Genomic DNA, 19,969 nt, shown 5'->3' with positions numbered 1-19,969 from the left:
GTATCCGCCACAAGGAGAGGACAGAGAAACTTGGGTTGTTTTCTCCAGAGCAGCAGAGGCTGAGGGGAGACCTGATAGAAGTTTATAAAATTATTGCCTTTACCCTGTACTACCTCAGTGCACTGTGTAATAAATTGATCTGCACGATCGGTATGCAAATCACGTTTTTCACTGTACCTCCGTACAGTTGACAATAATGAACCAATATTAGAGACAAAGACAGAGTAGACAGTCAGAGGCTTTTTCCCAGGGTGGAAATGACAAAGCTTTAAAATGAGAGGGGGAAAGTTTAAAGGGGATGTGTGAAGCAATTTTTTTACACAGAGTGGTGGGTGCCTGGAATGTTCTGCCGTGGTGGGGGTGGAGGCAGATACAATAGACGCATTTCAGAGGCATTTGGACAGGCCCATAATCGTGGAGGGATACGGAACGTGTGCAGGCAGATGTGCAGTTTAAATTGGCATCCCAGTCAGCACAGACATGGTGGGCCAAAGGGCCTGTTCCTGTGCTGTACTGCTGTATGAAGAGGACGTGAGTTTCTGTACTGAAGACAGTTCGAGTGAGTGGCCAAAGACCCGGAAAATGTTGTGAGAAAATGTGACTTGGGAAGAAAAATAAACAGAACATTGCCCGATGGCAAGGGAGTGTAGAGTGTGGGGCACCTGCCCCGTGCACCATTCCCAGAAGGCTAGTATGCAGGCTCAGCAATGCTAACAGGATATCATTGCACAAACTAGGGTGGGTTCGGTTCAGTTCACTGGTGAGGCTGCCTGCAGCACTGTGTACCGTGTTGGTGTGGAAGGGTATTGATGCTTTGGAAGCAGTTCGGGGACCTAATAGCTGGAAAACCCCTTCCTCTGTGCAAACGCCCGATCGTTGTGCAGCCCAATGTTGGCGTAAGTCGCTGCCTGCTCCTCCCGAGCCACAACCCTCTGAACCTTCTTTCTTTCCTGCAGCTTTGAGCAGCTGTGCCCAGGACCTGCCCTCCCTGCCTCACGGATGCACAGAGGGCAGTTGTTACCCTGCGACTGGCAACCTGCTGATCGGCCGGGCCCACAACCTGACTGCCACCTCTACCTGCGGGCTGCAGGAGCCCAGCGACTACTGCATCGTCAGCCACCTCCAGGTACGTGCCTCCGGCTCGTCTCTTCGTCCACAGGCTGAGGACGTCACAGGCACAGCAGATCCCAGGCCTGGGCTGCTGTGAGCAGTGCCACACCACGTCAGAGGCAGTGGGTAGCATCAGTGGGTCTGGTCCCATCGTGAGTCGGTGGCCCCCACAGTGCCAGTGGAGTGAGAGACATCTCCCTTTCTGTCTTCACAACATTTCTTATGGTCTGGGCATGGCGGGTAAGGCCAGCATCTGTAGCCCGTCCCTCGTTGCCCTGGAGACGGTGGGGGTGAGCTGCTCCCTTGAACCGCTGCAGCCCTTCTGATGACGGTGCTCCCACCATGCTGGTGGGGAGGGGGTTCCGGGATTTAGACCCAGTGACAGTGAAGGTCCTCCAGAGACTGGGATCAGGCCCATAGGTTAGGAGGAGGAATATGGGATTAGACTCGTGGTTTTCTGTGTGTAGGAGAAAGATCAGCATCAACCTGATAGGCTGAATGGCCTCATTTTGCTGGGCATTTTAATGCTTTTCCCTGTTTTCTCTCTGTCTCTGAATTCTGCAGTTGTAACCTGCCTACCTAACACATCCTTCCCTCTGCAATCTCACTTTCACCGTGTTCTCCCTCAGTCTGAGTGTGAAGCGTGGTTCCTGGCCATGAAGTCACCTGTAACGAGAGAGCACGTTCAGGGAGACTAAATCAGAGTGCGTGTACAGGCACATCAGTGTGGTTGCCACCAGCACATGCCTCCAATATGGAGAAAGCCCTTATCTCCCTCCACACCGGCCGCTCCCTCACTCACAGCCCTGAGATGCTTTGCGATAGTGTGGTTTACGCATTTATTTTGTCTAACTCAGGGTTGATAAAATTATTTAAGATTAAATCTGGCAGTGAAGGAATTGACGATGTCTCCATGGTGGAGGGGGTGAGAGAGGGAGCATTGATCAAGCGACTCCTTTGTCCAGGTGGCAGTGAGCTTCCTGGAGCTTCAAGGCAAGTGGGGGGTGTCCCATTGCACCCTTGACGTGTGCCTTGTAGATGGTGGGAAGGTCTTGGGGTGTCAGGAGGTAAGTCACTCACCACAGGATCCCCAGCCTCTGACCTACTACTGTAGCCACGGTGTTTACAGGAAGCTCCATTAATCCAGCACCATCTGGACTTTGGTGTTGTTGGACCAACAGATTTTCTGGATTGTTGGACATTATTCCTGTTAGAGCTTCAACACACCTTCAGTTCGCTGTCTTGGATGTTACACAGCAGTGTAATAAAATTTCCAGTGACACTAGTGAGTTTAAAGGGAACACGACAACTGGGATCCTGGTGTGCGAAAGGGAGGACAGGAATCTGAGACAACCCATCAGGATTTTCAAGCAATTGGAAAACGGATTGTTGCAGTTATGCTGCGTGGCTGGCCCGGTGCAGTTATGCTGCGTGGCTGGCCCGGTGCAGTTATGCTGCGTGGCTGGCCCGGTGCAGTTTCTGGGCAGTGGTAGAGCCACGGAAGTGAAGGGTGCTGTGAGCCATAGGGTCCTGGCCAGAACGTGGCAAACATTCTGCCAAAGTTAACGCCGTATTGTCTGTAATGCACACCACTACATTTCTCTTCTGAGCTCCGTTTGTGCAGAGGCAGTCAGACTGTCAGCCGATCAGTGAGCATCGGGCAGCATCCAATCCGTGAGAGTGAGATCGTGAGGAATGTTTGGCCAGAGTCACTTTCACTCCTCCAGTCAAACGTAATTAAAAGTTGGTGCTACTGGAGAGGGAGGCAGGACAGGAATAACATTTTGTTTTTAACTCTTCCACTGCAAATAGTCGTGAGGAAGTTTCTTGAACTCTCCTTTCTCTTATCCTGTTCACACAAACCCAGTGCATACGAAAGTTATTGGCAGGACTGTGGGAGGGTGATTGAGACTTGATGCCAAGTCCCTTTGAGGTTTGATCTGATGCCCTTTCCACTGTCGGTCCTAACGCGACCGACGGGAGAAATGAAGTTAAAGTAGTGTGTGGACCCAGCGCGGGCTCTGATCCTGGGTCAGTGATCCTGGGACGGGGAGCTGTGGGGAACAGTGACCAAGCAACAATTGTTGGACGTGGCTTCAGGCAGCGCGGAGTGTAGGGGAGTGCTTTGTGCAAGTTCAGTCAAAGTGCAGGGCTGGTGCAGGAGGTGGGACTGGATGAGTAACTACAGGGGAAAGTAGTCAGTGGAAATCTGGGAAGCATTGAGTGGGCGCAGTCTGCAGGGTACACATCTCCGAGGCCCCTGGAATACGCTGCTGGCAGTGGGCAGCTCCACTCTGTGTGCATTTCTGGTCACCTAACTTTTGGAAGGGTATCAGTAAGATTGAAAGAGTGCAGAGGAGATTTACTAGAATGTTGCTGCGTCTTCAGGAGTTGAGTTACAGGGAGAGATTGAACAGGTTAGTTCTTTGTTCCTTGGAGCGCAGAAGAATGAGGGGAGATTTGATAGAGGTTTACAAAATTATGAGGGGTATAGACAGAGTAAATGCGAGTAGGCTCTTTCCACCTAGATTAGGAGAGATAAGTACGAGAGGACATGGCTTTAGGGTGAAAGGGGAAAGGTTTAGGGGGAACATTAGGGGGAACTTCTTCACTCAGAGAGTGGTGGGAGTATGAAACGGGCTGCCATCTGATGTAGTAAATACAGGCTCACTCTTGAGTTTTAAGAATAAATTGGATAGATACATGGACGGGAGAGGTCTGGAGGGTTATGGACTGTGTGTAGGTCAATGGGAGTAGTGGAATAAAGTTTTGGCACAGACTAGAAGGGCTGAATGGCCTGTTTTCTGTACTGTAGTGTTCTATGGCTCTCTTACTCCTTTCTCCTACCCAGCCCCGTCACCTGCACAGCCCCCTCTGTGCCACCCCTCTCCCCACCAGCTTCCCTCAACTCGCACCCTACCCTGACTTGGAAATATCTCGCCGTTCCTTCACCGTCACTGGGTGTAAACACTGGAGCCCACTCCCCACCAGCACCGTGGGGGCTGTTTCCCCAGGACCGCAGCGGTTCATGGAGGTGGCTCACCCCCTCCTTCCCGGGCAGTAAGTGGTGGTCCTGTGAGTGCCCCCCCCCCCCCCCCCCCAACAGACTGTCACCATCTACAGGTGAGAAGTTTCTGTTTGCACACAAACCAGCCCCAGCACAAAAGTGTGGACGTTAAACAATCCCCAACCTCTGAGCCTGAGCTTCCTGGCAGGAAGCTCCTTCCACCATAGTCTGCGTTTTTGGGAGGAGATCTTTAAACATCGCGTTCTGTCCTCCCTCCCCCCTCCCTCTGTTTCACCCTTCCCCCCACCCCCTCCGTTTCACCATCAGCTAATTCACCACCCTCCCACCACAGCCCATTCTCCTGAATTCTCAGAGTCTTGGTCCGTAGAACACAGAACAGTCCAGCACCGGACAGGCCATTCAGCCCACCACGTTGTGCCGACCTTGATGCCCATTTATACTAAACGTCCTCCTCCTGTGTATCACCCACATCCCTCCACCCCCTTCATATTCATGTCTGTCTAAAAGCCTCTTAAACTCCACCAAACTGTCTGCTTCCACTACTACCCCTGGTGACCCATTCCAGACACCCACCGCTCTACGTGAAACAAAAAACTTGCCCCTCACATCATATTTAAGCTTCCCCACGCAACCCCCCCCCCCCGAAACCTTAAAAGTATGTCCTCTGGTGTTTGATGTTTCTACCCTGGGGGAAAGACTCTGTCTACTCCATCAGTGCCTTTCATCATTTTATAAACTTCTATCAGGTCTCCCCTCGGCCTCTGCCCCTCCAGAGAAAACAACCCAAGTTTGTCCAACCTCTCCCTCTAGCTCATACCCTCTAATCCAGGCAGCATCCTGGTGAACCTCTCCAGCACCCTCTCCACAGCCTCCACACCCTTCCGTAACAGGGCGACCAGAACCGCCTGTTTACATTCACTGCCCAACCTTCAGCTCCCATCTGTGAACAGTGGCCTGGTGGCGGTGAGGGCTGTGGGGCAAAGCTTCAGTAGATCTCCTCCCCCTCACCCCCCTCCTCCTCCCTCCTCCCTCACCCCCGCAACTTGGAGCCTCTTACCCAGGTCCCGGGTGGGTGTGTGAGGGAACACGGTGCCTTTGCCTGGTCTCACTGCCGTTCTGGGAGAGGCGGACAATACTCCCATTCAGTTCCTGTCCTACCTTGTAATTACACACCTTCTGAAGTCGGAGGGATTTGTGCAAAGCATTAAAGACGAGGTTAAACTCAGGTCACCAAGTTTTTGTTGATGTGGAAATTTGAAAATGATGAAATGTAGCTTTGGCTGCAAACAGTGGAGATTGTGGAGGTACCTTCCACTATCCCATGCCTGGCCTGTGTCAGCCCACCCACGTACACTCTCACCTTTGTAAGCTAGACACCTTGCAAGGGAGAAAGGCCAAGTTCGATGGTTTGAGCAGGCACCTCCGAACACTCGCCAAGCAGAACTAAATCTGGCACTTCCAAAGTTTACCATTCACTCCCGGTGAGAGGGAGCTCACTGCCGGACATCCCAGACACTGTACAGCCACTGTAGAGTACAGCCTCAGTCATGGCGTGGGAAATTGACAGCCAAGTTGTGTGCAGCAAGATAAGATTTCTTTATTAGTCACATGTACATAGAAACACACAGTGAAATGCATCTTTTGCGTTGTGTTCTGGGGGCAGCCCACGAGTGTCGCCACGCTTCCGGCGCCAACATAGCATGCCCACAACTTCCGAACCCATACGTCTTTGGAATGTGGGAGGAAACCGGAGCACCCGGAGGAAACCCACACAGACACTAGTGGAGGGAAAAATGTGTATCGGAGCCCTGGCCCAGGGCCTGGGGGCCAATCGGAGAGGCTCTGCCCCCTTGGCCACTGGTCTCAAGCGGAGGAGGCCATAATCTCCCGTCATCCACGACATTTCGTGCCTGTGACTCGGTCACTCCCTGGTTTTTGACATCTTGTGTCAACAACTGAGACGTTCCCTGTTTCCCGAGGTTGTCAGTCCTGCTCCTCCTCAGGCAATCCCTGGGGATTGAGGGTAACCTGCTTCCCCTCCAGTTCTGAGCTGACAGATGAGGCTCTTCTACTGACGGGGCAGGAGGTGACTGACTGCGTGGGCGGTTTATTAGGGACGCTCCTTCCCACTTACACAAACTTTGTGTGCTCCTGACTACGGACTCGAGGTTAAACACCATCCCAAATGCTCCCCCACCACTCTGATTTGCCATGGGCCGTGGATTCGCAGGGATCTGTGGGATGTTGCCCTTCTTCAATGAGACTTTGAGCACATCCTTTAATTTTGGTTCTCATTGACCCTCACAAAGGTCAGCGGGGAGTCTGCAGTGGGTGTCCGAGCCCCTGGGATGCACCGTGTTCCACCCTTGCCCTCTGCCTATAATGTCGTCTCACCACTGGCTCAAATCTACATCTGCTGGGAGCCCAGACCCAAGGAACTCCCTGCCTCCCCGGTATTCCCAGCAGGGATTTAACACTGGGGTCCAGAGTCGTAGTCCTGGTGTAACACAGCACAGAAACAGGCCCTTCAGCCCACCACGTCTGTGCTGGCTGTCGGGTATCTGCACCAATCCCATTTTCCGGCCCTCAGGCAGACTCAGAGGGTCGGTAATTCGGGAAGACAGGAGAGAACAGAGCCGTCTGCTTCCTGTCATCATGGTTCCACGTGGAGTTCTCTCCCCCAGGGTCTTATCCCCCTGTGGGTTTCAGGGGAAGGAGGTGATCAGACATGGTGCCTGACCGAGGCACTGGAATGAGCAGGAAGGTGTGTCACATTCCTTAGTGACGCCAAACCTCCACTTTATCTGGAAAATCCTTGTTGTGGCATTGCTCCTGCCCATGTAGGGTTGGGTAATCTGGCCGTGTGTGCTGTACAGGGGGTGTGGACTGAATGCTGCATTGTGTAACTGTGTCTACAGTCACTCCACACCGCTGCCGCTGAGCCGATTGCACAGGGGGGTGGATCACAGTCACTTCACCTTCAGCCGTTCTCTAGGCTCTTGCCTGCAGTGAAGAATTGACGTGCGGTTACTATGGCAAAGCATGTCACCTGACATGGCTCCTGGGCAATCCCATCAATCCTCCCCCGGAACGCCCGGAGTTAAAGGCCGTTAGAGCAATCTGTAGACCAGGAGCTCTCCCCTCTGGAGGTCCACCTTCTCCCAGTGTCTGCCCCTCGGGACGTGGTCGTGCACGTCACCCCATCAACGGGCAATGGTTTGACCAAACAAAGTGGTGTCCGGGGCCGTTTCATAGAGTGTCCAGAGTCACAGATCTCTCTGAACCAGCTGGGCGCATGGACAGTCGGTAGTTACTGGTTACCAGTTGCAAGATGAGCTTTTAACCACATTCAAACCAATTCCCAGCTGCGTTGGTGAGATTTGTACTTTGGGGCATTGAGTCTCTCGGCACGGAAACAGGCCCTTCGGCCCAACTCATCTGTGCCAACCCAGGTGCCCATCTAAGCCAGTCCCATTTGCCTGCGTTTGACCCATATCCCTCCAAACCTTTCCTATCCATGGACCTGTCTAAGGGTCTTTTAAATGCTTTACTGCACCTGCCTCAATGACTTTATCTGGCAGCTCGTTCCACACACTGACCACCCTCTGTGTGAGTGAGAGATGAGACTCAAAACATTGCAGATGCTGCAAATCTGAAATAAAGTCAAAGTGTGGGAAACACTCAGTGGGTGAGGCAGCATCTGAGGAGAGAGAAACAGTTGGTAAATTGTCACACATACCGAGGTGCAGTGATAAACTTTGTTTTGCCTGCCATCCATACAGATTGTTTCATCACATCAGTGCATTGAGGCAGTACAAAGGAAAACAATAACAGAATGCGGAATAAAGTGTCACAGTTACAGAGAAAGTGCAGTGCAGGCAGACAATAAGGTGCAAGGTCATAACAAGGTAGATTGTGAGGTCAAGAGTCCATCTTATCGTACTAGGGGACTGTTCAATAGTCTTATAACAGTGGGATAGAAGCTGTCCTTGAGCCCGGTGGTACGTGCTTTCAAAGCTTTTGTATCTTCTGCCTGATGGGAGGGGGGGAAAAGAGAGAATGTCCAGGGTGGGTGGGGTCTTTGATTATGTTGGCTGCTTTCCCGAGCCAGTGAGAAGTGTAGACAGAGTCCATGGAGGGGAGGTTGGTTTCCGTGATGTGCTGAGCTGTGTCCACAACTATCTGCAGTTTCTTGCGGTCCCGGGCAAAGCAGTTGCCGTACCAAGCCGTGATGCATCCAGATAGGATGCTTTCTATGGTGCATCGATTAAATATTGGTGAGGTTCAACAGGGATGTGCCAAATTTCTTTAACCTCCTGAGGAAGTAGAGGCGCTGGTGAGCTTTCTTGGCCGAGGCATCAACATGGTTGGACCAGGACAGGCTGTTGGTGATGCTCACTCCAAGGAACTTGGAAGTTTTCAACCCTCTCGACCTCAGCACCGTTGACGTAGATGGTGCATGTACACCGCCCCCCTTCCTGAAGTCAATGACCAGCTCTTTTGTTTTGCTGACATTGTCATCACACTGTGTTACTCGGCTCCCTATCTGCTTCCTCTACTCTGACTCGTTGCTATTTGAGATTAGGCCCACTACAGCAGTGTCCTCTGCAGACTTGTAGATGGAGTTAGAGCAGAATCTAACCACACAGTCAAGAGTGTATAAGGAGAGGAGTAGGGGCTGAGGACGCAGCCTTGTGGAGCACCAGTGTTGAGGGTAATTGTGCTGGAGGTATTGCTGCCTATCCTCACTGATTGCCGTCTGTTGGTCAGAAAGTCAAGGATCCAGTTACAGAGGGAGGTGTTGAGTCCCACGTCTCGGAGTTAAGAGGTGTATAAAATCCTGAGAGGCATCAATAGGGTGAATGCACACAGTCTTTTTCCCAAGGAAATGGAACTAAAAACTAGAGGACACAGGTTTAAGGTGAGAGGGGAAAGATTTAAAAGGGACCTGAGGGGCAACTTCTTCACACAGAGGGTGGTGGGTATATGGAACGAGCTGCCAGAGGAGTGGGTGAGGCAGGTACATTAAAAACATTCAAAAGACCTCTGGATAAGTACATGGATAGGAGGGGTTCAGATGTATGGGCCAAACACAGGCAAATGGAAATAGCTTGGTGGGCACCATGGTTGGTATGGACAAGTTGGGCTGAAGGGCCTGTTTCTGTGCTGTGTTACTCTGATCCCCAGCAGATCAGGCACCTGTTGCTCATCTGTTCTCCAGTAAGGGAGGAGGGATTGAGGGTGCTCCCACTGAGGTTGGCTTCTGGAAGTACCAATGACAGAGCCCCAAAGGGAGGGGTTGGCAGCAGAATCCTAGGGAGATGGGGGCGAGCGTTTCCACAAGCTGCAGAGGGATGAGGAGGGTGGACCGCACTGGGAGAGAGGGAGGGAATGAGCTGTGCATGGGGGTGATGAAGAGTTGGACATGTTGGCACAGGAAGAGTCCATTCTGTACCAGCAACCTATGAAATCTCAGGGCTGAACTCAACCCTTCCAGCTGCCAGACAGTCAGCTTCTGTTGGTAGCAGATTCAAAATGTTCACTGAACTTTGGCCTCAGTAAATGTTTGTGGGCAGGTGTTCTGGACATAATTCCCATGACTCCAGGTGGGAAAGCCCCAGTGCTGCGGGTTCCTGCAGGATGAGACCCACCAGAAAACGTGTGATGTCATGGACAGAGATCGAGTGGAGAGGGTGTGGGAGGCCTTGCAGCTGGCTGGTAGTCACGACATGTAGGTTCATCAAGGCAGTCAAAGGTCCACCCACCAATGGCCATGGTAGTCAAGAACAGAGGAGATCTCATAAAGAAGGGAGCACATTAAAGAGCTCAACAGCTACCAGTCTCCTTGACATGTGTCCATCCCACAGGGTGGCATCCACTCCAGTCCCTGGGCTACCCCAGCCCAGCAAGAGGCTGCAATGACCATTCCAAGAACAACAGGCCTGTGGAGCAGACAAAATTCCCACTGCTGTAGCACAAAGTGGGGACATGTCCTCCTGGCAGCAGTTCATGGCCTCCGTCCCCCTCCCCAACAAGGGGATGGCATGCTGTGTGACCTCAGGGACAGTGTAATCACAACCACCTTCAGCAACACGGTGACTACAGAGGGGTCTCCTGCCATGGGCCACGGGGAAAGTCTGGAGGGCCAGCTGATGACGTAGCTCTCCTTGACGTTTTCCCTGAGTGGTCAGGCACTGAGTTCAAAGTTAGCCCACTTGGACTCTGCCCCACACCAACACAAATAGTTCCTCTTTAGCCTACCCATCAGTCAGAGAACACTTTCCAATGAGCCTCGTCTCCAAGGATTTACCCCTTCAGTGGCAGTATTCCCCTTTTTGTCAAGCTAAACTGGGATTGCCCCGATATTTCACCCACTAGCCGGGTGACTGCCCTGACCTGTCCCTGCACAGTCTCCACCCTGGGATTGCCCCGATATTTCACCCACTGGCCGGGTGACTGCCCTGACCTGTCCCTGCACAGTCTCCACCTTCTGGTTCCCAAAGGATGAAAGAGACCGACCACCTTGATTCTTCTGTTTGGGGAAAGTCTTCCTATCTCCTCAGCCCATCCTAGCCACTGGAAAAATCCCACGGATTTTCCCTCCAATTCCCTACCTGAAGCCCATTCCATACCAATGGATGTACTTCACTTAGACTCCCAGAGCACGTTTGATTATGATGTTGAATCAAAGGTTATTGTGAAAGATAAAAGGGGGAGGCAAAGTACTGGTGTTCATAGAAGATCGGCTGGCTCTCAGGAAACCAAGCGGAGGCACACGGGTCTTTTCCTGGATAACAAGGTGTAATGAGTGGTATTCCACGGGGATTAGTGCTGGGGCCTCAAACTTCTACAGGTTATATAAATGACGGATGAAGGCATGAATATGGTCACGAAATGTGTAGATGGCACCAATCAAGATCGGAAAGTAAGTTGTGAAGAGGGTGCAAGGAGACCTTTATAGAGAAGTTCACTGAGGGGCAAAGATCTGACAAGCAGCGTATAATGTGGGGAAAATGTAAAATTCTACATTTTGTCGGGAAAAAAAGCAGCATTTTATCTGACTGAGACCTCTTGAGATGCAGAGGGATTTGGGTGTCACGAGAAAAGAAACAGGAGTAGGCCAGTCAGTTCCTCAAGCATGTCCCTCCGTTCAATATGATCATGGCTGATCTACCCCAGACCCCTGTGCCAGATCCCATCGCCCTCAAGTCTCGAGCTTTCAAAAATTTGTCTCCCTCTTCCCTGAGTACTTCTAATGACCTGGCTTTCACAACTCTTTAGAGCAGAGCATTCCAGAGGTTCACACCCTCTGGGAGCAGAAATTTCTACATGACTCCCTTTTAAATGACCAGCCCCTTATCTTGAAACAATGTCCATTTATTCGTGACCCTCCCACTAGTGAAAACTCTCAACACCCTGTCAGGCCCCCTTAGGATTTTGTATGTTTAAATAAGATCACCCCTTGTTCTTCTAAACTCCGGAGTATACTGACCCAACCTCTCCCGATAGGACAACCCTCCCATCCCAGAAATGATGAGTGAATCATTCATTCTGGTGAATTTCATTTGAACTGCCTCCAATGCTACAATATCGTTTCTTAGATGGCGTGACCAAAACTCTGCAGAGTACTCCAGGCGTGACCTTACGAATGCCCTGTAGAATTGTAACAAAACTTCCCTATTTCTCAATGTGTCATTTACCTTGTTAACCACTGCTGCACCTGCCCTATTAACTTTGTGATTCATGCACTAGAACAACTCGATCCTTCTGAACTGCACTCACTTGCACTCCCTTTCTGTGTAGATAATGATCTACCTTCTGATTCTTCTTACCGAAGTACATGACCTCAGACTTCCCCGCATTACATTTGCCAGGTTTTCACCCACTATCTATATCCTATTGCAGAATCACAATATACTCATCAAACACATCCTTCACCTATTTTTGTGCCATTGGCAAACTTGCAATCCTTGCCTCCTGCCCCCTCTTCCTATAAATAGTAAATAACTTGGAGCCAAGAGCCGATTCCTGCAGTAGGCCACCAGTTACAACCAGCCTGAATATTTATTCCAACTCTCTCTTTTCTATTTCATAACCAATGTTCAATCCACGTTAACGCACTGCCTCCCATACCACGAGCTTTTAACGAGCACCAGTCTTTTATGAGGCACCGTGTCAAATGAATTTTGGAAATCTAAATACACCTCATCAGCAGGTTTCCCTCTCTCTATTCTGCTTGTTATTATCCTCAAAGAACTCAGACAAACAAGAAACATGATTTGACTTCCATGAAACCAGGTTGATTTGGTTTGATTAGATTGACCTTTCCCAAATCATTAGCTATTTCTTCTCTGATTATCCACTCCAGCATCTTACAAACACCAGGCATCGAACTAACGGGCCTGCAGTTTCCTGTTTATCTCCCTTATTGAACAAAGGAGTCATATTTGCTGTCTTCTTCCACTCCGTTGGTACCCAGTGAGCTTTGGAACACTTCAACCAATGGGCCCACTACCCCCGCAGCCACTTCCTTTAAAAACCCTTGGGCACAGGCCACTGCACCGGTGCAGGCCACGGGTACAGGCCACTGCATTGGTCTGTCTTCAGTCCCATGAGGTTTTCCATCACCTTGTCACTCGTTACTGGGATTTGTACAAGTTCTTCCATGCAGTTTGAAACTAGCCCATCAGTTATCAGTGGGACATTTGCAGTAACCTCAGAGGGACTGATGCAAAATATCGGTTTAATGTATCTGCCATTGTTTCCTGATATTGATCCCCAGCCTCATTCTCACAGAGATCCCAACTAACCTTAGCCACTCTCTTCTCTTTTATATATCCATGGAAACTTTTACTATTTGTTTTGATATTAAAATCAATTTTCTCCTTTGTTATGAGCTTTCAAAGTCAAGTTTATTGTCATCTGCACAAGTCCATGTGTGCACAGGTGCAATGAAAAACTTACTTGCAGCATAATCACAGGGACATAGCATCAGACAGGCAGCATTCACAAGAAAAACAGAAATTAAACATAAACACAATTTTTATAAGAAAGAATACAGTTAGAACCCAAAATAAACACAGTCCATTGTAGTGCAAAGTGATCAAGTGTCACAGTGATGCTATGCTGAGGCAGTGATTAGGGTTGTGCTGGTTGGTTCAAGAGCAGAATGGTTGAAGGGAAGTAGCTGTTCCTGAACCTGGTGGTGTGGGGACTTCAGGCTTCTGTACCTCCTGCCCGATGGGAGCTGTGAGTAGATGGCATTGCCCGGATAGTGGGGATCTTTCTCGTCTTTTGCTGCTGGTTCCTGAAAAATTCCCAGTCCCCTGGTATACCACAAGCCTTTGTTACTTTGTACACTCTACTTTTCAATTTAACATTATCCGTGGCTTCCTACCTTAACCACAAATGGTTCTTTTTTTCTCAGGGAATCCTGCTCTGTAATTGGGATAAATTCCTGCTAAGCATTATAAGCTGGCTGTTTAAGTAACTGCCACTGCCCATCCCGTGTCTCAGTCTGTTTACCCAGCCCACCTTAGACATCTCCAACTTCATACCATGGTAATCATCCTTACTTAAGTTTCCAACCTGGGATGTTTCTGAAATTCTACCACGTTATGCTCCCTACTCCCTCGGGGATCTGTAATCGTAAGACCTCTTCTTGAGTAAATCTAAAACAGCCGGTAGGTTCTGTAATATACTGCTGTAGGAAGCAATCCCTGATGCACTCCACAAATTCTTCTACAATACCTTTGTCAGTTTGGTTTGTCCAGTCAATATGCAGATAAAAATCTCCAAAGGTAATTGCAATTCCTTTCAAACACATCTGTGATATTTCCTCATGTATGCTGTGTCCTATTGAGAGGTCACATTCTGGGGGTCTTTAGACCACTCCCACCCATACCGATTCCACATCCTTACTCGCTGCCTCTGTATCACGACCCATCACCGCTCTGGTACCTTCCTTGATTAACAGCTCTGCCCCACCTCCTCACCCTTTTGGCCTGTTCTTTTGGATCATCTGGAATATCGAGCAACCAGTCCTGGTCACCCTGCAACTGCGGCTCTCTGTCTGCAGTTGGATCATACTGCTATCCTGGAGCATGTTCACAAGAGGCTGGTAAGCAGGTACAACAAGTGATTAGGAAAGACAACAGAACACTTGTTTGTTGCAAAGGGAATTGAATACAGAGGAAGGAACCAATGCTTCAGTTTAATCTGGCATCTGGAGTACCAGAATCAGATTTACTACCACTGACCTATGTCATGAAATGTGTTGTCTTGTGGCAGCAGTACAGTGCAGGACATAAAAATGACTGAAAATTACAAAAATAAATACATAGTACAAAAGAGGAATAACGAGGTAGTGTTCATGGGTTCATGGACCATTCAGAAATCTGATGGTGGAGGGGAAGAAGAATGTGGAAAGTATCTGTCTCCTTATCTAAAAGTGGATGTTTATGCTTTGGAAGCAGTTCAGAGAAGGTTTTACGGGACTAATTACTCCATGCGTGGGTCATTTGATGAGGAAAGGTTGGACAGACTGGGCTTGTATCCGGTGGAGTTTGGAAGGGAAAGAGGGAACAATAGAAAGATCTTGAGGGAAGATAGATTGTGAGTGTAGACCGGCGAGAAACAGACTAGAAGGGCTTTTCTAGATCGGGAGATAGGAAAAGGGTGTGACTCTGACAGTCAGAGATGGGAGAGTTTATCATGGGGATTAAGAAACTCCAGCAGACTTGAACAATTGCTTTGTATTCTGCCTTCAGGAAAGGAGACGCACAAAACCTGCCAGATTTAGGTTCAGTGAGAATGACGAACTGAGGAGTTAAGTCAAACCATAGGACTGGAGAAGCTGGTGGGTCTGAAGTTTGATAAGTGCCTGATGATCGACACCCCAGAGTTTTGGAGAGAGTCGATGCTCTGGTTATCAACTTCTGGGTTTCAGTAGATCCTGGAATTGTTCCTGTGGATCGGGGGGAGCAACTGTGACCCTGTTGAAGAAAGGGGGGGAAGTGGAAACAGGGAACTGTTGTCCCGGCATCAGTGGGAGGGAAAATGCTGGGATCCAGAATGAAGGAAGTAATAACAAAGTAACACGGATTTATGAAGACGGATCTGGGTGACAGCTGTTGCCTCCGCTGCAGTGACCTGGATTCGATCCCGACCTCTGGTTCAGTCTGCGCAGAGTTTGTACCTTCCCCACATGGATTTCCCCCGAGCTCTGGTTTCCCCCCACATTCCCCTGTGAGTAGGTGAGTGGTGGGATCTGGGGAGGGGTTGATGGGAACGTGGCGGGAATAAAATGGCCTTAGTGCAGCATTGGTGTAAGGGAGCACGCGATGGACTGCACAGACTGAGTGAGCTGAGGTACCAGTTTCTGCGCTGTGTATCTTCTCGAGGATGTGATCAGTAGATTAGATCGGGAGCACCAGTGGATGTTGAGACCGTGGGCTAGAAGAATGCTTTAGATAAGGTGCCACACACGATGTTGGTCAGCAGAACGGGAGCAAGAGGAACTGGAGGTAATGTACTGACATGGATCAGCCTCCCCTCCATGGACTCTGTCTACACTTCTCGCTGCCTCAGGAAAGCAGCCAACGTAATCAAAGACCCCACCCACCCCGGACATTCTCTCTTCTCCCCCCTCCCATCTGGCACAAGATACAAAAGCCTGAAAGCACGTACCACCAGGCTCAAGGACAACTTCTATCCCACTGCTATAAGACTATTGAACGGTTCCCTAGTACGATAAGATGGACTCTTGACCTCACAATCTACCTCGTTATGACCTTGCACCTTATTGTCTGCCTGCACTGCACTTTCTCTGTAGCTGTAACACTTTATTCTGCATTCTGTTATTGTTTTCCCTTGTACTGCCTCGATGTACTGATGTGATGAAATGATCTGTATGGATGGCAGCAAAACAAAGTTTTTCACTGCACCTTGGTACGTGTGACAATAATGAACCAATAATAGAAAGCACAGAGTGGGAATAAGTGACCATTGTCAGGCTGTGAGTGGTGGAGTAGTGGGACCCTCCCTCAGTACTGCCCCTCCCACAGTGTGACCGTCCCTCAGTACTGCCCTTTTTTTTTGTATAAAACATTTATCAGTTAAAAGCACTGCAAAAGACTACAAATATCGAATGTATACATCTAATACAGAAAGAATCATCTAATCAACTACAGAACTTCAGAGATTATTGTAAACTGACGCTGCGAGAGCCCATATACGTCACTACATCTGGTACCACAACACTCAATATTTCATATCAAAATTGTATTGGTATCGTCCACGACACACGCTATCTCTTGAGGAGCCCACCGAGTGCAGAACTCGGCCAGGGTGCCTGCAGAGACTGCGTCAGTACTGCCCCTTTTTTTTGTACAAAACATTTATTCGCTAAAAGCACTACAAAAACCAACCAATAGCAATACAGTACATCTAATACAGAAAGAAACAACTAAGCAAAACGAATACCCATACAACACTACGCCCGCTACCACAACACACACTTCAGATCAGAATCACATTGGAGCTGTCCATGACACACACGCGATCCCTTGAGGGGCGCAGTACCGCCCCTCCCTCAGCGCGGCCCTCCCTCAGTACCACCCCTCCCACAGTGTGACCTCCCTCTGTACTGCCCCTCCCTCAATACTGCCCCTACGACAATGCATTGCTCCCTCAGCGCGGACCCTCCCTCAGCGCGGCCCTGGAATTGTCCGTCTGGTTTGTCTGACCCTGACTCCGGAGTGAGGTGCCGTCACCCACCCTCGTGCCTCGGGCCGGAGGTGATCAGTCACATCGCTGCAGCCGTTCTCTCAGAGCTTACAGCTGAAAGGTGAGGGATTTATGAAGCTGTGCCTCGGGGCCCACCTCGGAACAAGTCGGAAGTGGTCAGAATTCTCCTGCAAACCCGCAGCGATGAGCTGCCAGCCAGCCGTACGTTCTTCGGCTGAGGAGGGGTGTTCGGACGAGGATGGCCCTGGGAGGGGTAGGAAGACTGCAATCGGAGTGGACTGTACGGGCACGGTCGGAACAAGCGTAGGACTGGATTGTTGGCGGCTGTGGGGAAGCAACACATTACAAACATCAAATGAGGTTTGCAAGTCGCACATTTCCCCGTGCATGTAGGCAGCCCATGTTGAAGCAAGTGACATCTGGTTGAATATTGGGCCCAAACTTTCTGCCTGCAGTCAGTTGTCCCATTTCTAACGGACCAGCCCCTCCCACAAAATAGCTGGAAGAGCCTTGGCAGCTGGCTAAACCTTGCCCCAAGTTAGACTGTTGGAAACCAGCCTGATGTTGAGAAACTATGAAAAAATAATTTGAAAATACTTAGACGTTGTTCCACTTTATTTAAAAGAAATGTTTAAGCTGTTCAAGGCACTGTTTTATAACAATACAGTCACTGGAGAGGGTTCTGAGGACAATGCCAGGACTGCCATGTGTATACATCAGGAAACTGTGAAAGGTCTGTCCTCCCCTGAGGGAAGGCGGATGAGGGGTTTGGATGGAGCAGGTCAGAGACAGAGCGTTTCCACTAGCGGAGTAAGACCATAAGACAGGTGCAGAAGTCGGCCATTCGGCCCATTGAGTCTGCTCCGCCATTCTATCATGAGCTAATCCATTCTCCCATTTAGCCCCACTCCCCCGCCTTCTCACCGTAACCTTTGATGCCCTGGCTACTCAGATACCTATCAATCTCTGCCTTAAATACACCCAATGACACTGCCTCCACAGCCACCTGTGGCAACAAATTCAACAGATTCACCACTGTCTGGCTCAAGAAATTTCTCCACATCTCTGTTCTGAATGGGCTCCCTTCAATCCAGAAGTCGTGCCCTCTTGTACTAGACTCCCCTACTGTGGGAAACAACTTTGCCACATCTACTCTGTCCAGGCCTTTTAACATTCAAAATATTTCTATGAGGTCCCCTCTCATTCTTCTGAACTCCAAGGAGTACAGCCCAGAGCCATCAAAGAGCAGAACCAGAGGCCATCAGGACAAGGTGGTCACCGAGAGATCCACTGGGAAATTCAAGAGAAACTCCTCCCCCCAGCGAGCAGCGACAATGTGGAGGGGCTGGGGTCAGGAGCATCGATGCATTTGAGGGAGGGCTGGACCGGCGTGAGAGGGAGAAAAGGAGCAGAGGGTCACTGAGGAAAGGTGGGTGAGGGGCCAAATGGAGCTTCTAGGCTGGCATGGACTAGATGGGCTGAATGGCCTGCTTCTGTGCTGAAAGACATTGAATGGCGATCGGAAACACTAAACTAAGTTTAATGAGCTGGCACCATTGTATGTAGTCGGGCACCTACTCCCTGTGCCCTGCTCAGTCACCCAGCCACAGTCCCCAGCAGTGCTAGGGGACTGCCACAGGCTCGTGCTGGGCTCCTGCAGACTCCGATGTCAAGCCGGAGCAGGGAGTGTCGTCTGCAGGATCCATCCATCCAGGATTCCTGAGCTGGACGGTGCTCTGGTGACTAATGGCTCTGTCCACACACACGGACCGTTGGGATGGGAACAGAGTGATCTGAGGATACTGTTGGAGTCCTGCTCGGTTACCCTGGGCTTCAGGGAGGGGAGAGAGCCTGGTGGGGTTGTAAACCAAGGTGTGATATCAGCTGAATTGGATCCTGATTCTTTCTTTGCATTGTGACGGCTTCACTGCACGTTTAGTGATGGGCAGATGCCAATGAAGCAAAGTCCAGAGTTACCCTTAGGCACACATAAAAATCCCTGGGTGTCGTCCGGAGAGAGGAGGACTCCTGGTGTCCCGGATCAATAGTAACCATCACTAGAACAGGTTATCACAGTCAAATAGCATGGAAACAGGCCCTTCGGCCCAACTCATCCATGCCAACCAAATTGTCTACCTGAGATAGTCCCATTTGCCTGCGTTTGGCCCGTATCCCCCTAAACCTTTCCTGTCCGTGTACCTGTTAAACACTGTAACTGTACCCACTTCAACCACTTCCTCTGGCAGCTCGTTCCACACACCCACCACCCTCTGTGTGAAAAACTTGCCCCTCAGGTCCCCTTTAAATCTTTCCCCTCTCACCCTAAACCTGTGCCGTCTAGTTTTAGATTCCCCCACCCTGGGGGAAAGACGGTGACCATCCACTTTATCTATACCCGTCATGACTTTATAAACCTCTATAAGGTCACCCCTCAGCCTCCTGCGCTCCAGGGAAAACAGTGCCAGCCTGTCCAGTCTCTCCTTATAACTCAAGCCCTCCAGTCTCAGTAACATCCCCGTGAATTGTTCCTGCCCCATCTCCAGCTGAATGACACCTTTCCTACAGTTTGGTGACCAGAACTGCACACAGTTCTCCACGTGCGGTCTAACCAATGTATTAGTGCTTGAGGGATCTTTCTGTGCTGTGTTCCAGCGATGACCACACTCACTGGCTGTGCCTATTGGTATTGGTTTATTATTGTTTCTTGTACCAAGGTACAGTGAAAAACTTGTCTTGCATACCGATCGTACAGGTCAATTCATTAAACAGTGCAGATACGTTGGGTTAGTACAGAGTGCACTGAGATAGTACAGGTAAAAACAATAACAGAGTACAGAGTAAAGTGTCACAGCTACAGGCAAGTGTATTGCAGGCAGACAATAAGATGCAAGGTCATAACGAGGTAGATCATGAGGTCAAGAGTCCATCTCCGTATGAGGGAACCATTCAATAGTCTTATAACAGTGGGATAGAAGCTGTCCGTGATCCTGGTGGTACGTGCCTTCAGGCTTTTGTATCTCCTGCCTGATGTCAGTAAAGGGGACCTGAGGGGCAAGTTTTGCACACAGAGGGTGGTGGGGGAGA

The 19,969-nt window shown here is 50.0% G+C and overlaps 1 protein-coding gene across 1 annotated transcript in view; it reads left to right on the top strand.

Moving 5' to 3' along the window:
• Positions 1-19,969, top strand: part of lamb2l (laminin, beta 2-like) — a 102,359-nt gene that overhangs the window by 17,931 nt on the left and 64,459 nt on the right. The window contains 1 exon segment of the mRNA XM_052018128.1: positions 957-1,126. Within this exon segment, the coding sequence (XP_051874088.1) occupies positions 957-1,126 (170 nt within the window).

The sequence above is a fragment of the Pristis pectinata genome, chromosome 6 (genome assembly GCF_009764475.1).
Source record: "Pristis pectinata isolate sPriPec2 chromosome 6, sPriPec2.1.pri, whole genome shotgun sequence".
NCBI classification, from domain to species: Eukaryota; Metazoa; Chordata; class Chondrichthyes; order Rhinopristiformes; family Pristidae; genus Pristis; species Pristis pectinata.
This window is presented reverse-complemented; position numbering and strand designations above follow the sequence as displayed.